The 19,809-nt window shown below is 38.5% G+C and overlaps 1 protein-coding gene and 1 pseudogene across 1 annotated transcript; one reads left to right on the top strand and one right to left on the bottom strand.

Moving 5' to 3' along the window:
- The first annotated feature begins 7,337 nt into the window (after nt 1–7,337).
- On the top strand, nt 7,338–7,407 carry LOC133781263 (small nucleolar RNA R71; annotated as a pseudogene).
- Nucleotides 7,408–18,829: 11,422 nt separating this feature from the next.
- LOC133779710 (uncharacterized) lies at nt 18,830–19,558 on the bottom strand. The gene has a single exon (XM_062219635.1). The coding sequence runs from the start codon at nt 19,556–19,558 to the stop codon at nt 18,830–18,832; it is 729 nt and encodes a 242-aa protein (XP_062075619.1).
- Between the last annotated feature and the right edge of the window lie 251 nt (nt 19,559–19,809).

The raw sequence follows: 19,809 nt of genomic DNA, 5'->3' as shown, positions 1-19,809 counted from the left end.
GGGTCGAGATCCCATTTTTTGTTGGAAAAACATTCAGAGCACACAGCGAAATTGGCGTGGTGGGCCGATTTTTTTAGGAAACAACAATAATAAAAAAATTTCATCACTCGTATAAATAGTTTGTATGAACAAGAAAAAAATCCAGAAACATTAACACACAATATTATTAATCATGCAACAAATATATATAAATATAAAATATATTTATATATAACATATAAACACAAAAAATTCAAGACGTAAACAATTACTTCTTGAAGTCTATCAAGTGTCATTGAGTCTTTTTTAATATTTTTTGATCTTCCTATCCAAAACTTTGAGCACTCAAACCACGATCTTCCAGAATGTTCTCTACACCTCAAGATGTGTGTGGGCACATAGAGAACATGAGTTTGTATTTTAGGAATCACAAGTATTTCTCAATACATGAGAACTTGGATTATGGTTTGAGAATAGCTAGAATAAAGAAAAAGAAAGAGTTTTGGTATGACAAAAATTCTGAGAACTATTCTGAATTCTGTATTATGTTGTTTGGTCATATGTATTCTCTTCTTCTTCTATATCATATATATAGAGATTTATATTACCTTATTATTCCTAATAATAATAGTAATATAATGATAATATCATAGTGATGATAACCTTTGATTTAGGTAAATATATAACATACCAAATTTGAAAAAATTATTTTCAAATTATTAGATAATTAAATAAATAAAATAAAAACAACATTGATACAATATCAGTATAGTTATACACGCATGGCACAATCCTTGGACTGTGACATGCATGGACTGCAATATCCTTTTCAGGGATATTTCATTTTTCTTTTATTTAATTATTTAACTAAAATCAATCTTCCATAAAATAAGGTATTTATCTTTTTAAGGAAAAGATGACAACCATATTTTAAGATTTAAATTTTAAATTCATAATTCAAATTGATGATCATCATTATCATAATCTTTTAAAATTCAATAAATCAAAAACTATTTTCGACTTATCAATTTTATTTTCTCCCACTCAAATAAAATAATTACTTTAAAGACTTAATTAATTTATTTATATATATATGAATTTCAAAATTTTACATATTTAAATTAATAAATATATTTTTGAAAATTAATAACTAATTCCAAATTCATTATTTAACCTCAATTATCATATAATTGTATACTTGACCCAAAAAATAAAATTCTACTCAAATTCCCAAATTACAGTTATACCCTTGTATCAACTCTTACCTTGATATGGTATTGATAGAGCCACCCTAGGGACTTATGGACCTATAATATCAAGCTCCAATAAATATTACATTATTAATCAAAGCTCTTTGATTAAATAATCATATTTATTAATCTCATAATTAGTCCACTATAAATATGAGATTGGACTCTTGCTAATTACAGTCATATATTTACTGAGTACTTTATTAAAGAATAAAGTGTCCATTGATATAAGTATTACATACAACGTTAATCCTCTATTAATGGTTCATAATTAAAAGGGAATAAAATTATCATTTTACCCTTTTAGTTATATGTTGTTCCTATAGCACTACTGACTTTACTTGTGAAGGTTGCGTCACAACAAGTTTGTGATGTGAGCGCTCATAACATTTTCAGTTCCAAAAGTCAACCCAATAGGGAACCATTATTCAATATATAAGAAGGTATAGATTCCATATATGTTAAACTACGTCCTCAGTCATATACATCATTGAGTCCCCAAATAAATTATTCTTTGCCTGATCATTCTGACAAACCTTAACATATGAATCAAATGATTAGATGACATATATAGGAGTTCATAGGAACCTCAGGATTAAGATCATCATGTACATGATCATCGTTTGATGTGTTTGATTAATACTATGCAACAATGTTTAAACATGTATTAATAAATCACATCTGGTCCAGTTCTACATACTCTCAGCATGAAAAGTACCTCCACTAGAGTGTCCTACAACACTAGTAACCCGGATCTAGCTCACATTTATTCATAATCCTAGTGGACCATACTAGAAGTAATTAATCTAAAGAATCCATAACTTTATTTTACTGAGAACTGTTTTAAGTTTATTATCTTAATCCCGATCCTCTCATACCAATATGAGATTAAGACCACATAGATAAACTTTGGAATTTTATGATATTTACTTAATATTATCAATATAATATTAGACATAGTCTATATATATAATAATTCAATTCAATGATTTATTTCATTTAAAACATTTGTCAACTACATTTGTCAACTCATTTTCTGCCAGTGAGAACAAACTATGCTGAGGACGAGTATAAATAATTGTTAGCGAGGGGGATTGTACGTATCCATTGGGTTCCAAAATCTAGTGTGTTAGACTGGGATCCCATTTTTACCTCCAAGTTTTGGAGGAGCCTGCAGAAGGCTATGGGGACTCAGCTGAAGTTCAGTACATCTTATCATCCTCAGAAAGACGGGCAGTCTGAGAGGAGGATTCAGATATTGCAGGACCGGCTTAGCGCATGTGTACTAGATTTCGTGGGATCCTGGGGTACGTATCTTTCGTTGATTGAGTTTTCAGACAATAACAGCTATCTATCAATGATTGGCATAGCTCCATACAAGATGTTGTATGGTAGGAAGTGTAGGTCACCCATTCATTGGGATGAACTGGGAGAGAGGAAGTATTTGGGTCCTGAGATGGTTCAGAGGACTAATGAGGCTATTGAGAATATCAGAGATCGACTGCTCACCTCGCAGAGTAGACAGAAAAGCTACGCTGACCCTAAGCATAGGAACGTGGAGTTCTAGGTAGGGGACCACGAATTTCTGCGAGTTTCACCACAATGGGGAGTAAAAAGGATTGGGAGGAAGGGAAAGTTGAGCCCTAGGTTTCTAGGAAATTTTGAGATCCTAGAAAGGATCGGGCAGGTAGCCTATATGTTGGCTTTGCCCTGGTTATTATCAGGAGTCCATGATGTGTTTCACGTCTCAATGCTTCACAAGTATGTGTCGGACACAACCCATGTGCAGGGTTATGAGGATTCGGAGATACAGATAGACTTGTCTTATGAGGAGCGACCAGTTCAAATCCTAGATAGAAAAGACAAGGTTCTGAGGAACAAGACTGCAGCGTCCAAAATTTGCTAATAAGACTTAGGGCCTTGATTAGCGTGCCGAGAGGGTAATAATTGAATTAATTATGCTAATATGTGAATGTAATGATTATGTGATTAGAAATGCATGTTTAGGTGAATTAAATATGCATATGGGCCCCATCTGGTTCTTAGGGACATATTTGTTATTTTTTCCCATTGAGGGTTTGTGATTGATACCATGAATGAGTGGTTATATATTTCTAATGCACGATCCAAGACGGTCCTAGGGGTATTTTGGGAATACAGTATATGTTCGGGAATTACCGGGTAACAAGTAGTAATTTAGCAATTATTTGGGCATGCCGGGGTTAAATTTGGATTTATAGGAACACTCAAGGATTTAATGGGAGGTGGCAATTGATGGAATTTCCCTTGGTGGGACTATAGGATTAAGATTGACTTAAGGGTATTTTGGACATTTTGGCTAAGGGATAGACTTTAACATTTTGGGCAGCTAGACTTCTAGAAATACTTGGAAGGAAAATAGGAATTTTCAGCTCCTTCTCTCTCACATTCGGCTCTCTCTCCCTCTATACGGTACTTTGAAATTTTTTTGAAACTTGGAGGATTCTAGACTAAGAATTGAAGAATTATACATCTTGTGCTTGTGGGAAATCAGTTCAAGGGAGGAGATATCACAGAGGTAAAGGTTAAATTTGATTTGTTTTTGTTGAATTCTGCTGACAATTGGAAGCTTGCATAAGAGTTGAATTTTTGGTTTGATTTTGAGTGTTTAATGAGCATAAGGAACTGTTTTCAAATGGTTATGATGCCTAGGTTGTGTGGATAGGAAATCTAGGCTCAATTCTGGGATTAATTGGTGTTTGGGGGTGAGAATTAGTGGTTTAGGCTTGAGGAAAAATGTAGGAAATTGGTGGATTTATGGGTTTCGGAGGCCCGCGCCGTGACCCTGTTCTTCAGGTGCCGCGATCCGCTTGTTTAAAGAGGCTGAAGAAGCCTCTGAGTTGCCCAGGCACCGCGACACAAGCATGGCACTCCGCAGCCCGCGTGATTCAACAGAGAGAGTTCTTCTCTCTGACATGTAGGGAGTCACAGTCCTAGAGGGCATGACACGACCCAAAATGGAAAAAAAAAAGGGAAATTGAGGTTTTAAGCTCAGGAACTTGAATGTTAGGGCATTACTAAGGAAGTAGGGCATTACAAAGACGATTCCTCTTGTTAAAGTTCTGTGGAGGAACAGTAGGATTGAGGAAGCGATCTGGGAGCTAGAATCAGATATGTGGGATTAGTATCCTCAATTATTTAGGTAAATTTTGAGGACGAAAATTTTCAGTAGGAAGGAATAGTAGTAACGCCCCCAATTCGCAAATAAGGCTTAGTGCCTCGATTAGTGTGCCTGGAGGGCATAAATGGATTAATATGTGAATTTAATTGAATATATGTGTGATTATGTGGCATATATGAATTATATTATGATATGAATACTTATGCATGTTTATGTGTAACAAATATGCATGTGAGCCCGTTTTCGTTAATAAAGGAATTTTTGTAATTTTGACCAGTTCAGGGTATAATTGTAATTATGTGTGTTATGTGATTGAGACCGCATTATTATGTGGATATATTTTCGATATTCGGCATGAGGCGATCTTAGTGGCCGAGTTAACGGTAAAGTCACAGTAGGGTCAAATACCCGGCTCAGGGTGAGCCTAAGGTTATTTTAGTAATCTAATACGTAGTCAAGATTTATCGGGTAATGGAAAGTTATTTTGTGATTATTTGGGTATGTTGGGGATTAATTGGGAATTTATAGTTCTATTTGAGGATCAGTGGGAAATGTGGCAAAGGACTATTTTGCCCTTGAGGGAATTAAAGGGAAAGCACTTGGGTTAGGGGCATTAGGGTCTTTTTCCAAGCCTTTGTTTGACTTAGTTAGGATGCCAAGCGTTCAGAAGAAAAAAAACAAAGGAAACACTTAATACTCAGGAGCTTCCATTCTCTCTCTCTCTCTCTCGTTCATCTCTTTCCCATGTGAGGTATCATTTTGGTCCTATAAACTCTAAGTTTTCATTTTCCATTTTTTGTGTTCTTGATATTCAAAGCTCAAGAATGGATTTATGGGTTTCTATGGGGATTTTGGGTATATTGTGGTGTTATATTGTTGTTCTGGATGAATTGCTTTGAGTTTATAACTCAATTCTGGGTTTAGTTGTTATTTAGGATGAATTTTGAGAATTGGGCTCGAGAACTGCGATGCTTGTTATTTATATTCTATTGCTTTTTTGAATCTATTGATTTAAGTTTTCTCGCTGAGCCTTGGCTCATGGTGCTATGTGGTGTAGGAAAGGGAAATGGGAAGTTGGACCAGCCATGAGTTGAAGAGCTTTTGGGGCGGCATGTACATTTGCAGCTGCTTGACCGCCACGGCCGAGGACTTAAGAGGGACTAGAGTCAAACCTTAATTTTGGCGCTTAGGCCGGCTTATGTTGTAATTACCCTTTGGATTTGTAAATGAATTGTAAATATTTATTTTGGAATCCCATGTACGGACACAAACTTTTATATGAAAGTAATTGTTCCTATGATCAAAACTTTTAAAACCTAATCTATTAATTAATCTTAGTTACATGTTATATCTAAATGACTTGATTTGCAAGTCCAGCACTATTTAAAATACATAGTGTAATGGTTTTGGCTATCTAGGGCATTACATAATCCAAGTTTTTTTAGTTTGTTAGTTTTGTTGCTTTTTTGTGTATTTTGGGAATATCAGTGAATTTAGTGTTTGTGGATATTTTATAGGTTTTGGATTGCTATTTATCGTATATCTGTGTTGGTGGACTATTTTGATGGATGAAATTGGGGTAGAAATCGAGTTCACGTTGAGTTTAGAAGAATTTTGATTTTTGAAAATCGCTAAAATTTTTATGTTTGCGGGGTTGTGTCGCGGTGTTGTTCTTGGAGCGTCGCGACCTGCAAGAACTCAAACACGTTGTGGTTCCTCTTAATTACCTTGGTGTCGCGCTGCCTACTAGAATGTGATGACGTGCATGTCCTGTGCCTTTGTGGTTCGTGGCTCTTCAGGGGCAAGTCGTGACTCTAATTGGGGGAAATGGACAAATGAGGTTTTGAGTTGCGAGGACTCAAACCTAAGGGCTCGGGAATGTTGCGAAAAATAATGAATATGCTTGCAAGTGCACAAATCGAACAAGTAGTAAAGTAGTATAAAGACAGATGTCATTCCACAATGATTAAAATCAATTAAATAAATTAAATATAACAAATACTAAATCCTAACTTTATCTAAACAATCACTTTCGAAAGAAAACAAGAAGGAAAATAATAAATAACTATGAATTCTAAAGAACAAATAACTAAATGTGAATAGACTAAAGATAATAACAATTGTTAAGATTTCAACTAGACTCTCTAGCAATTTTACCCCTAATCATTAATATGCCTAAATCAATCCAATATGTTCAAAAACCTAGAGCGTTGTTTTATCTCTATACCCTTACCCGAGTGTCGCATAAAGAATGTGTAATTGATACCTAGCCTATATCTCTATATGACCATTCATTAAGTTCCACTATAGAAATAATCCTAAATATGCCACTGCTCGATTTCACATTCTAGAATTATCTCGGCTACCTAGATTTATGCTTATCTCTCGAACTCACTAAACCTAAGCTATTCTACCCGCTGCCGGATTGTTGAATGTTCCCCTCTCGAGTAATAATTTTTACAATCTAAATACAACCTCAATTATAATTCACATACTATAAAGAAAAATATGAAAATCACAATTAACGCAACAATGATTCAAAGTAGAACACAAGAACAATATTGGATTAAAATAGACTTTGCATTAAATCATATAAATATTGGCATTGTTCATCTATCATCCCATTTAAACTAGAAGCTTGAGCCAAACTCAATGTTTCTTCACCTGTCATTACTTTATTATCAGTTAGACCCTTAATCTGATTACTCAAAGCAGACATCTACACCATCAGTGACGTTATTTAGTCTACTTCAAAAACCCCACCTAACATTCTAACTATTGATCTCTCTCTTTGCCATTGACAACTATTCATGGCCATATCCTCAAACAAGATAATGTTTCCGTTGGTGTCTCTTTGATAGAATGGTTCCGCCAAATGCGACACCAATATGTGATATTGTTGGACCATTGAGCCCATTGTAGAATAGTTGAACCTGAACCAATCCTCTATGCCATGTTGAGGACATTTTTTGAGCATCTCATTAAATCTATCCCATGCCTCATACGATTACTGAGACTCCATCTGTCTAAATTGAGTAATCTCAGCCCTTAGTGGTGGCATTTTAGATGGTGGGAAAAATTTGGTGTGGAATTTATGTGTTATATCCTCCCAAGTAGTCACATTTCCTGGAGGTATAGATTGAAACCAAGATCGAGTTCTGTCTTTCAACGATAATGAAAATATCTTCAATCTTATAGCATCTGTAGTGACCCCATCGATCTTGATGGTGTCACAAATCTCCAAGAAAGTTCCCTAGTGAATATTGGGGTCTTCATCAGCTAGGCCAGAATATTAATTTTGCTGCACCATGTTAACCAAGACTGGTTTAAGCTCAAAATTGTTGACATTCACTTGTTGCCTTTGAACGCCCGAATAATTGTAATTCACAACTAGCCTAAAATAGTCTCTCAAGGCTCGGTTTGCTGGTGTGTTCACAGGAGTATTATTATTGTTGGCTAGTACATTGTTGTTGTTCACAGGAACATTATTATTCCCTTGGTCCGCCATTTTTCGTGATCTAGCTCATCGCTCTCTCCTAATAGAAGATATAGTTCTTTTAATTTCAGAACCTAATGGTAGGAGATTTGAGAGACGAGATTTCTGCATACACCTTCAGCCATAAAAAATTTAGAAACCAAAGTTAGAAAACAAATAAATAAATAAACTACTTAGATTAAAATCTGATATTTTCTTTGCTATAGTAATTAAATTTTAATTTCTTTTTAATCCTTGGCAACGGCACCAAAAATTTGTTGCGAAAAATAATGAATATGCTTGCAAGTGCACAAATCGTACAAGTAGTAAAGTAGTCTAAAGATAGATATTGTCTCACAAGGATTGAAATCAATTAAATAAAATAAAATAGCAAATACTAAATCCTTACTTCATCTTAACAATCAATTTCGAAAGATAAGAAGAAGCAATAATAAATAACTATGAATTTTAAAGAACAAACAACTAAATGTGAATAGACTCAAGATAATAACAATTGTTAAGGTTTCAACTTCACTCTCTAACAATTTTACCCCTAATCATTATTGTGCCTAAATCAGTCCAATATGTTCAACAACCTAGAGCATTATTTATCTCTATACCCTCTCTTGAGTGTCGCATAAAGAATGTGTAAGTGATACCTATATCTCTATACGACCATTTATCCTTACCGTCAATAAGTTTCACTCTAGAAATAAGCCTAAATATCTCACCTCTCGATTTCACAATCTAGAATTATCTCAGTTACCTAGATTTATGCTTTTCTCTCGATCTCACACAACCTAAGTTGTTCTATCCCCTACCGGATTGTTTGAATGTTCTCCTCTCGAGTAATAATTTTCACAATCTAAATACAACCCTAATTATAATTCATATACTGTAAAGAAAAATATGAAAATCAAAATTAAAGTAACAATGATTCAGAGTAAAACACAAGAACAATATTGGACTAAAACAGACTTTGCATTAAATCATAGAAATAAAATCATGTCAAAAGATCCATCTACACCCTAACAAAGTAAGAAAATTAGCCACACATGATGTGGTTTATAATCCCAAAAATATTCTAATTATCTGAAAAGAAAAAAATAAGAAACACAAAGAACAGTAAAGAACTCCATTGATATTGCTTGATTCCCTTCTTAAATCCTTCTCCAATGAGTCGCTTCCTTCTAAATGTGTTTCTTTTCCTCTATATATGTGTTGTGGTCGTGCCCTAGTATCTAGAAACCTCCTTAGCCATCTTACTTTTGAATTCAAGTGAAAAATATGTTAAAAAAACCATTTTCCTATTTTTGTGGCGCACCAGGCGACGTGTCGCCTATACCCGAGTGACGCATTGCCTATACCAGGTGATGCATCGCCATATGTCAGGTGACATATCACCTGGACTATTCCAAGTTTGAATTATTCTCGAATTTCATCTACTTCTTGCCTCTTGGGAGCGACGCAACAAATCCTTCTCTAACTTGAACACCGAAAATAATGTTCAAAACACCTAAAAACTCAATTCTTGCACAGTTAAGGGAAAATCATCAAATCTACACAAAAATTAAGGAAAAACAAACCATTATAAAAATCAAAATCAAATTTTGAGTGCATAAAACTTGCACTCATCAGGGAACGATTCCTGTAACGCTCTGGATAGCCAAGATTGTTACACTGTGTACTTTTAAATAGTGTTAAACTCTCTAATCGAGTCATTCGGCCATACACGTGTGACTAAAGGTAATTAACAACCTATTATAATTAATGCCCTAAAGGCATCTAAAGACATTTTATTGGTATTAAATAAAAGTACAATTTTATAATATTTTAATATTATAATTATTGTTTGAGTTAATTATATAATAATATCAAGAAAATTCCCTATTGATTCGTGAGTGCTGACGCGATTTTTCGCCAACAGTGAATTAAGAAAATAACAAGGTTGAATTAGTGCTTTATGATAAACCTATGTAAGAAATAACTCTCAAGAACACTAGAATTATTACGTGGTTCAGTGGTTAAAATCCACCTGGGCCACGAGTCTATATTAATATTGATTTTCTCTTTACTTTGACAGAGTTCGATATTACAGAATTATCGTCCCCCTTCCTGTCCAATATTCTCTGTATTTATAGAGAAAGTCCTTGGACCGGTTTGGGTAACCGTGTAAGTTAATCACGGATTCATACATTTAATATTAAATATTCCCATTTATACTAGGATATGGTCTAATCATGAAATAAATAGTCTCCTAATATCTGGGACATTAAATATCACAGGCTGGCCATAAATGATCGTATAAAGTATCTGGGTCTTCAGGGATCCACAGACACCCCATATCTCCAAATTACCACGAGCTGGATATACCGTCAAGCTTGTACTATGGAGGCCATGCCTTATAAATATTATAAGCTTGCCTTTATCAATCTATGCATCCCTAGCTCGGACAACCATCATGAAAACTGTTCTGTCTACGTGGAGAATACATGGACTCCTTGGCTATTTTCTTCCATTAATTTATTTTCCAGCTGTACACGATCTGAGTGAAAGACTCGTGTTGAAATTAGCATACACAGTGAAAATATGATATTGTATTAGTACGAGAGAATTAAGATCATATATAATGAATAAATAGTCAATAACATATTAAAGTAAGGATTCTTTAATAAATGGTTACTAGTACGGTTTGTTAAGCATACGAGATGCAAGTAATCTAGATTCGGATTACTGGTGTGGATAGACATCTTAGTAAATGTGTTGTATATAATAGAGATTATATATAACAGGACTGATGAGAATTAATTATCTTTATAAAGTTTTCGTTTGACGTAAAGATTTAATTCTTCTCATAAAAGATGATCATTTGGAGATTAGTCTAAATCCTAAATATTCATGAACTCTTGTTTATGTTTATTGGATCTTTTAATTCACTCGTTAAGTTCTCTTAGAATAATGAGTCTAATGACTTTTGTTTGGGACATCCAATATCATGCATGGCTGGGAACATGAATTACAATATTGGAATCCATGCTTTCCTAACGGATCGAATATTGGTTCCTTAAGGGTTGATTATGAAACTAAATAGTTATTGAGCTCAAATCTATAATTAGATTATAGATTAATTATTCGCTAATGAATTAATGGTACTTAAGGATCAAGAAGTAATTAGAAGGTTAAAACGGTAATTTTGACCAGCTCTAATTAACGAACCAATAAAAGGAGGACATAACTACATATATTAATTATATCAATGGACTACTAGAGAAAACTCTATAAATATAATTCTATAAATACTTAGAGTGCAATTCCATATTTATAGTGGAGTAATCATGGAATTAATAAATAAGATTATTAGATTAAAGAGTTTAATTAATAATCTGGATTTTTGGAGCTTCGTATTATAGGTCCATGGTCCCCAGATCACCTCTGTCCTACACTATCAATGGTAAGGATGTCAAAAGAAAGATTTGTTAAGAGAATGACTAAATTCCAAAAGAATTAATTTTCCAGGGCAAGGAAATAATTATTTGATAATTATGGGTAATTGATTAATTGTGAATTAATTAATTATTTAACTATATAGTTTTTATTTTGAAAAACTATAGGTTAAAATTAATATTAATCTTGTTTGGATTAATATAAAGTGAGAAATCAATAAATATCTTATTTATAATATGATATTTATTTAAAACTGATATTTTAAGAAAAAGAGAGAAAATAAGTCTGCTCGCTTGTCGCTCGGCCCTTCTTTACACGCCTAAAATTTTGTCCTCACACATCTATGGATCCACACATACTCACCCAGGTATACCTCCTCCAATAATATGCATGTCTCCTTTATCTATTATACAAGGATAGGGTCACTGGTTGGTATGGACCAGTTCCTTAGAGGTTCTGCCCCCCCGCCCCCCCTTTTTTATTCTCACGACTCATTAGGCACATATGCATGGGTCCTTTTCTTACACCCCTCATACTTATGTTGTAGATATAGGGTTGTCATCACGCACACACGTCATTGAGTCTTAGCTAGACCATGGCATCTGGGCGGTGTTCTGAAGGTCCATCTAGAGTTGAATTTATCAAGTTGTCATCCTCCGACTCTGAGGCCGACGTTTGCAAACCCCCTAATAATTAGGGTGTGTGAATGCTCTACCTTCAGAGGTTGTCCTACCTTAGGTAGAAGGCGTGTGGCCTTGAGAATGAACTTGAATCTGTTACTAGTGGTGAGGGTTTAGGTTTCTCCCCATGGCATGAAACATATGTCTCCCAACTAAAATAAACCTTTTAGGATTGTATAGCCGAAATTGCTTGCCTTGAGGAAAACTTGGCACCTGAACCTCCTTCTTTTTATGCTGACAAATCCTTAGGCTATGGTTGTCCTACTCGTGGGAGTGCTGATTGTGATCCACTTGAACCCGAGGGGATTTCTGAAAATTCTGAGGGCGCAGGCATCATGTCCACTCTTACCCATCTTAAGCTTGCCAACATGCTGAAGGCCCACCAACTATCGCCGAACATCAACTTCATCATTCCATCCCTTGAGGATCGTGCATCTGAGCCACTTGCAGGGCTTGTTGCTTTCAGTGACTCAATAATCGAATATGGTGGAGTCTTGTTGCTTCAATCCTTTTTTGTCAAGGTAATCAACTATTTTGAGTTGGCACCCCTCCAACTGTCTCCCAACTCTTGTGTTGTGATTAGTTGTTTATACATATTATACAAGCAAGTGCACTCTAGAGGGCCTTCCATGAGTGATGTCCACCACCTTTATACCCTTAGGTCGAACCAAACAACCCCCAGCTTCTATCAGCTCTAGAAAGTCGTGGCTCTTACAGGGTGTCCCCTTGTGGAGGGTTCCATTTCCAATAGGGGCTCATGGAAGAGCAATTTTTACAGAGGGTAATCCTTATTCGTACAACTGCTGTCTCCAGATCAAGTTGTTTCCTTATGCTCTGTCTCGTACAAATCTACCCTTCTGTGGGTATATGGTGATGATGAAGATAGTTTTGATGAGGAAGCTGATAAAGATTATGAAAACTCATCAGGTGACCATATGGAAACGAAAGATGAGGTCTTGCTGGAGTCCAAGAAGTATTCATGTTTATGGCCCTTGGCTGGTGGGGCTAGGGATGTTGCTGATGACGGACACACTGACGGTGTTACTTCTTGGGTTCCGTTGTCGGTGCTTGGTGGCGAGTTTTCTTTCAACATCCAATCCCCCCCCCTTCTATCCCTAAGAGGAACTTCGCCCTACCTTCTTTTGGTGATTCCTTTCCACCCTCGGGGGTGGGGGGGTTGGGGCAATTGACTTCGGGTGCCTCTCTGCCTAAAGAGGTGACTCCACGTCCCTCTGCCCATCTTGTCTCTGCAGATGGATCAAGTCCCTCTCAGTCTCCTACCTTGTCTAAGCATGCCTCGACGGGTATACATGCTTCCCCCCGTCCAGCTTATCTTCCACTTTTGGAGGCCATCCTCTGGCGAGCCAGTATGGAGAGGCCATGAACCGTTACATGGGCAACATTCTTGAAGGCGAGTGGGGGTCTATGTATGACATTCCAGATGTCGAGTTGGGTGAGGCTTATATGCGAGCCTCTATGGTGGTATTTGTCGAAACACTCAATGTATGTTTTTCGGTTTTGATATTGCCTGACCGTTAATGTTTTATTTTGTTTCTTTGTCGTTAGTTAGGCCTCCATTATGGGTCACTGGTGTGTCGGCTCAAGCTCCTCATCCACACAATGGCTACAGCTCGAGCTTGATAGGGCAATGAAGAATCTCTCAATGGTCGAGGCAGAAAATGATAGTTTGTCCACACGGGTCTACGATTTGGAGGGTCAGCTTGCTGAAGCGGTTTGCTAGAGGGATGTTGCATTGGCCAAGGCTGCTTCGACCTCTCACTCCAATACTAGACTTAAATCGCCTATCGATACTCTAAACGAAAAGATTCACGCGCATGAAGCTGGACTTCTAATTGCCGAGAATGGCATAATTGAGCGCATGTTGCACGCCGTGCGGAGGACCAATCATGACATTGACTTGTCTCCCTTTGGAGAGTATGCGACTGGGAAAATTACTTAGTGGAAAGGTCGCGGTGCAAACCCATAGCTCCCTCTTCAAGGCTTATTTGTATACATATATGTTGATGTCGTGTAACCTTCCATATTGTTTTCTCTCTCTCTTTTTTGTTTTTTGTTTTATGGAACTCCTCATAAGTCTTTCATGGTATGTGGGACTCTTGATTTCAAAGTCCTTGCTTATTTTTTATATCGACTATGAGGATGCATTGGCCTTTCTATCATTTGTCAATCTCTTTTGATTATCAAGCTTAAGGGACTTTGATAAGTCCCTCTTATTATTATTATTTTTTGATGAATTCCTTATGTCTTCTTTGGGCTGATGACAATAGTCTTTTTTGTGCACCCTGACTACACTTGTAAGGAAATATTAACCCTTTAGGTTCTTGGTATCATTTTTATATTCTTTGCGCGCTCTTGTAATTTTGTGCGAGAGGCGTCTTTCTCATCATTATGTATAGTACTATTTTTACAAGAGTCTATTTTAGGACGTTTTTTTGGCTAGCCGGCTTAGTGGTCGTTCTAGACATATTGGAAGATGCCTTCCTTACAGCCTCACCCCCTGTGGGGGTGTCAGCCTTTGGTTGGAGGTTATCTTTGTAAAAAAAAATTATTTTTGATTCCCTTGATATTCATAAGGGTAGCTAATCCTTTTGAATATAAGAGATAACTTGCCGAGTTTATTCTTTTTTGTATATATGCATGCCTCCTGTCTTACCCCCCATGTGCTTGGTGAAATTTATTCCAGCAATCACTTTGGTGAATATTTACATAGAGAAGAAATGCAGCATGTGAAATAGGGAATACTTTCATTCATCGTAGGTAGAATACAAAGACATATATGAAACGATTACATATACTTGTGTGGTTATCTGGGTAACCTCTTTGATTCCTATCTGCTGAAGTTAGCATAACATACAATAAACTAAATACATATATTCTTTCCATTAGATATGAAAGTCTTACTGGTAGTATTTCTTGAGGTGTTTCGCGTTCCATGCTCGGGGTATTACAATGTCATCCATGCGTGCTTGTTTATAAGTGTTCGGCGGTACGCACTAGGCGACTTGGTAGGGTCCTCCCCAGTTCGCCCCTAGGTCTTGCGTGTTGGGGAGTACTTTTCTCAGCACCAAGTCTCCTACCCTGAACAATCTTTCTCGTACCCTGTAGTTGTAGTACCTCGCTGCCCGTTGGTATACTGCCACTCTTAGTTGCACCCTTTCCCTTTTTTCTTCTAACATATCTAAGTTTTCAGCCATTGCCGCATGGTTGACTTAGTCCTCGTATGCCTATATCCTGATTGACTTAACCTTCATCTCAACCAGGAGGATAGCCTCGCATCCATATGCTAAGGCGAAATGGGTCTCCACAGTGGTTGAGTGTGGTGTAGTCCTATAGGCCCAAAGCACACTGGGTAGCTCCTTGACCCAGGCTCCCTTTAGTTTTTCTAGCTTTGTTTTTAGGTTCTTCTTAAAGACTTTGTTAATGGCCTCCACTTTCCCATTGGCTTGTGGATGCATAACAGCTAAGATGCTTCTCCTTATTCCCTTCTCCTTACAGTACTCCTCGAACGTTTCCCCCTCAAACTGGGTGTCGTTGTCAGAAATGATTTTGTAGGGCACTCCATTCTTCCAGACAATGAACTTGTTGACAAAGGTGGTGATTTGCTTGGCCGTTATTTTTATTAGAGGTTCTGCTTCAACCCACTTGGTGAAGTAATCTACCGCTACGACTGCATACTTGGTTCCTCCTCTGCCTATGGGAAGAGCGCCGATCAGGTCTATTCTCCAAATAGCAAAAGGCCAAAGGTTGGTCTGATTGGTTAGCTCATTTGGGGGCTTCTGGGAGTAGTTTGAGTGTCTCTGAAATTTTTCACACATTCTTCCGAAGTCACTTGCATCCTTCATTATAGAGGGATAGTAGTGTCCTTGTCTCATGGCTTTCCTGGCCGTAGATGGCCCACTCGCATGGTTGCCGCATTCGCCGTTGTGTATTTCATGCAGAACATTCATTGCTTCCTCTTCATCAACACACCGCTAGAGCGGCAAAAAAAATCCTCTCTTGTACACGACTCCGTCTACTAAGGTGTAACGAGTGACTATATACCAGCCTCCTAGCCTCTCTCTTGTCTGTCGGTAGAGCTCCATCCCTTAGGTATTTCATAATTGGGTCAACCAATGATTCTTTTGGGGTGTTGATCATGTGAACCTCTGCTTCAGTGATGCTTGCCCTGGATAAGTACTCCACAGGTACAGACTCGAGTATATCTTCATCCTTTGTGGATGCTAGCTTTGCGATGGCATCAGCGTGGGTATTCCTTTCTCTTTGGATTTTCTTTATGCTATACCCCTCCAATTTCTCCAGATAGCCTTTTGCCCTTGTTAGGTATACAGCCATATTAGGACCCCTCGCCTGATACTCGCCCTTCACCTGAAATACCACCAACTATGAGTCGCTAATAATGTGTAAATGTGTTACCTTTAGCCCCTAGGCCAACCGCAATCCGGCTAGAAGCGCTTCATACTCCGCCTCATTGTTCGAGGCTTCAAATCAAAACCTTATCGTGCAATACATCTTGTCTCCTCTAGGGCTAGCCATCACGATACCCGCTCCAGCTCCCCCTTTGTTGGATGCCCCATCCACATCGAGGCTCCATTCCTCAAACTTTCTTTCCTCTTCCTTACCAACCGATTATCTCCCTCCTATATTTCCTTCATCATTAGGCCGATAGGTGAACTCCACTATGAAGTCTGCGAGCACTTGCCAATTGATGGAGATCCTTGAGTTATATGTGATGTCGAATTGACTTAACTCAATCGACCATTTCATCAGTCTTCTCAAGGATTTAGGTTTGTGCAAGACCTGTCTCAAGGGGTTATCAGTGAGTACCTCAATCGCATGGGTGTGGAAGTAGGGCCTTAACTTTCTTGAGGCCACAACTAAGGCATATGCTAACCTCTCTGTCTCTGGGTATCGGGTCTTCGCGTCTACCCACCATTTACTGACGTAGTACACGGGTTGTTGGTGCTTCTTTTCTCCTTTAGCCAGGGCAACACTTATGACATGCTCGGATACTGCCAAATATAAGTATATCCTTTTGCCCTTCTCGGGTTTAGTCAACAAGGGTGGCTTGCCTAGGTGCTCCTTCAACTTGGCAAAGGCTTCCTTGAAATCTCCATCCCAAGCAAACATTTTGCTCCCTTTTAGGACGTTGAAGAATGCTAGACACTTGTGCGTGGACCTCAAAATGAATCTGTTGAGTGCTGCCACTCTTCCTGTTAGACATTGCACCTCTTTCTTGCTCTTGGGTCGATTCATTTCTACTAGTGCCTTTATTTTGTCAGCTTTAGCTTCAATGCCTTTGAAGTTGACCATAAAACCTAAGAACTTTCCCGAAGAGACTCCAAAAGTGCACTTGAGTGGATTCAGCTTCATCCGGTATCTTCGGATTATGTCGAACATCTCACTCAGGTCCCCATTGAGTTCTTCAGTATTTTTGGTCTTCACCAACATATCGTCAACGTATACCTCCATGTTTCTTCCTATCTGGTTAACGAACATCTTGTTCACCAATCTTTGGTAGGTGGCACCTGCATTCTTCAATCCAAAAGGCATCACTTTGTAGCAATAGAGTCCTTTATCTATTATGAACGAAGCATGCTCTTCATCAGCGAGGTTTATGGGTATTTGGTTGTACCCAAAGTAAGCATCCATAAAGCTTAGTAACTCATGTCTGGCTATCATATCCACCAATTGATCTATTCTTCGAAGCGGGAAGCTATCCTTAGGACAAGCCCTATTGAGGTTAGAGAAGTCCACTCAGGTCCTCCATTTTCCATTCGATTTTGGGTCTAGTACGGGGTTCGATACCCATACAGGGTAGAACGCTTCGCGGATGAACCCATTTGCCTTCAATTTTTTGGCTTCCTCCTTCAAGGCAACATACCTATCCGGGTCGAGCACTCGTCTCTTTTTCCTAACTAGCCTTGCCTCGGGGTTGATATTTAAGTGGTGGCATAGGATGGAAGGATCTATCCTCACCATGTCTTCGTGACTCCAAGCGAATACATCAAGATTATCCTTCAGGAACCTCACCAATTTCTCCTTTGTACCATCTTGAAGGATTTTTCCCACCTTCAACTTTCGTAATGGTTCTTCCATTACAACAATTTCTTCTAACTCCTCCACAGGTTTGGCCCCTAGCTCCTCTGTGACTCTAGGATCTATATCCTGCCAATTTGTGCCTCCATTCATTATCATTGCCATCGATTCCCGGGGCTTTACAGACGTGTAGAGGGAGGTGTTATAACACTCCCTCATTTTTTTTGTTCCCCTTTCATACTCGCAATTCCCCCAGGAGTTGGAAATTTGACAGCTAGGTGATATATTGAAGATATTTCTTTCAATTCTCTCAGGGATGGTCTCCCCAATACCCCGTTGAAATCCAAAGCACAATCTACCATGACGAAGTTTTCCATGATAGTGCCTTGTCTGGGTTATTCTCCCATGGTGAGGGCCAATTCGATCACTATTAAAGGTTGTATCAGTCCCTTGTGAATCCGTACAAGGAGGAATGGCAGGGTTTCAAGTGTCTGACGCCCAATCCCATCTTCTCCAAGGTGGAGGGATACAATATTTCCATGGAACTTTGGGTGTCTATGAGGACCCGATGTACCCTCATATTGGCCAGTTGAACATTCAGCACCACATGATCATTGTGGGGGAAATGCACCCCTCGTGCATCTTCCTCCGTGAAAGTGATTGAGTCATTTTCTCCCTTAAAACACTTCGGGGGCCGTTGCTCCAAGCTTATGACACACGGTGGTGGACTTCGTCTAGTTTCTCTAGTGTACTGGTCTCGCCCATTCTTGGACTCTCCTCCAAATCATGGGCCTCGAAAGATCATTCTCACTTCTCCTTGTACTTCCAAGGCTCTTTCTCGGGCACGAGGTGATGCCGACGCCTCCTCCAGTCTTTGATTTTCCCTTCTGACATATCTACCCAGGTGCCCCTTGCGTATGAGCTCCTCAATTTGTACTTTCAAATGGATACGCTCTGTTGTAGTATGGCCAATGTCCTTGCGGTAGTGACAGTATTTGCTAGGGTCCCTTTGGGATCGATATTTTCTCATCGGTGGGGGCCTCATGAAGGGAATTTGGCCTTCATTCATGAGGTAGATATGTTCTCTGGTGTCTGACATGATTGTATAGAAGGTGTAAGACATTTGTCTAGGGTCGCCTCTGCGTTTGGGCTTTCTCTGGTGGTAATCTCTCGGCCCCTTGTACGCCATCTTCTTTTTCGCGCCATTTGAACCTTCATAGGCTGAGGGCTTGACGTGGGATTCACTTTTCCCTGCCTTTAGGTTCTCATGGCCATTCTTGACATGAATGTATTTTTGTGCGCTTTCGTAGAAGTCGTCTAAGCCGTTCACCTCCCTTTTGAGCATATTATCCCAAATCTTACTGTTTGGGTGCACTCCAGCCGTGATTTCCGTCTTGAGTTCTCCCTTGGTCAGACTTCCCACTTTAGCCGCCTCCATGTTGAACCTATGGATATAGCTCTCCAGGCTTCCTCCTTCACCTTGCTTTATGTTAGCGAGGCTAGTGCCCGGCATGGTGTAATCGCGTACGGCGTGATGTTGTTGGAGAAACTCATCAGAAAATTATTGCCATGACCTAATGGTCCCAGGCCTCAGCCTCTTGAACCACTTGTATGTAGACCTTTTCAGCATGACAGCAAAACAGTGACACCTTACTCTTATATAGATCCCTCTCATCTTTATTAAATTGTTGAAGGCGTCCAAGTGGTACTTGGGGTTCGAGGTGCCGTCATATGGGGTCATATGAGGTTCTTTAAAGTTAGTCA

The sequence above is a fragment of the Humulus lupulus genome, chromosome 5 (assembly GCF_963169125.1).
Source record: "Humulus lupulus chromosome 5, drHumLupu1.1, whole genome shotgun sequence".
In the NCBI taxonomy this organism is placed as follows: Eukaryota; Viridiplantae; Streptophyta; class Magnoliopsida; order Rosales; family Cannabaceae; genus Humulus; species Humulus lupulus.
The sequence above is the reverse complement of the archived record's forward strand: the minus strand, read 5'-3'. Positions and strand labels throughout refer to the sequence as shown.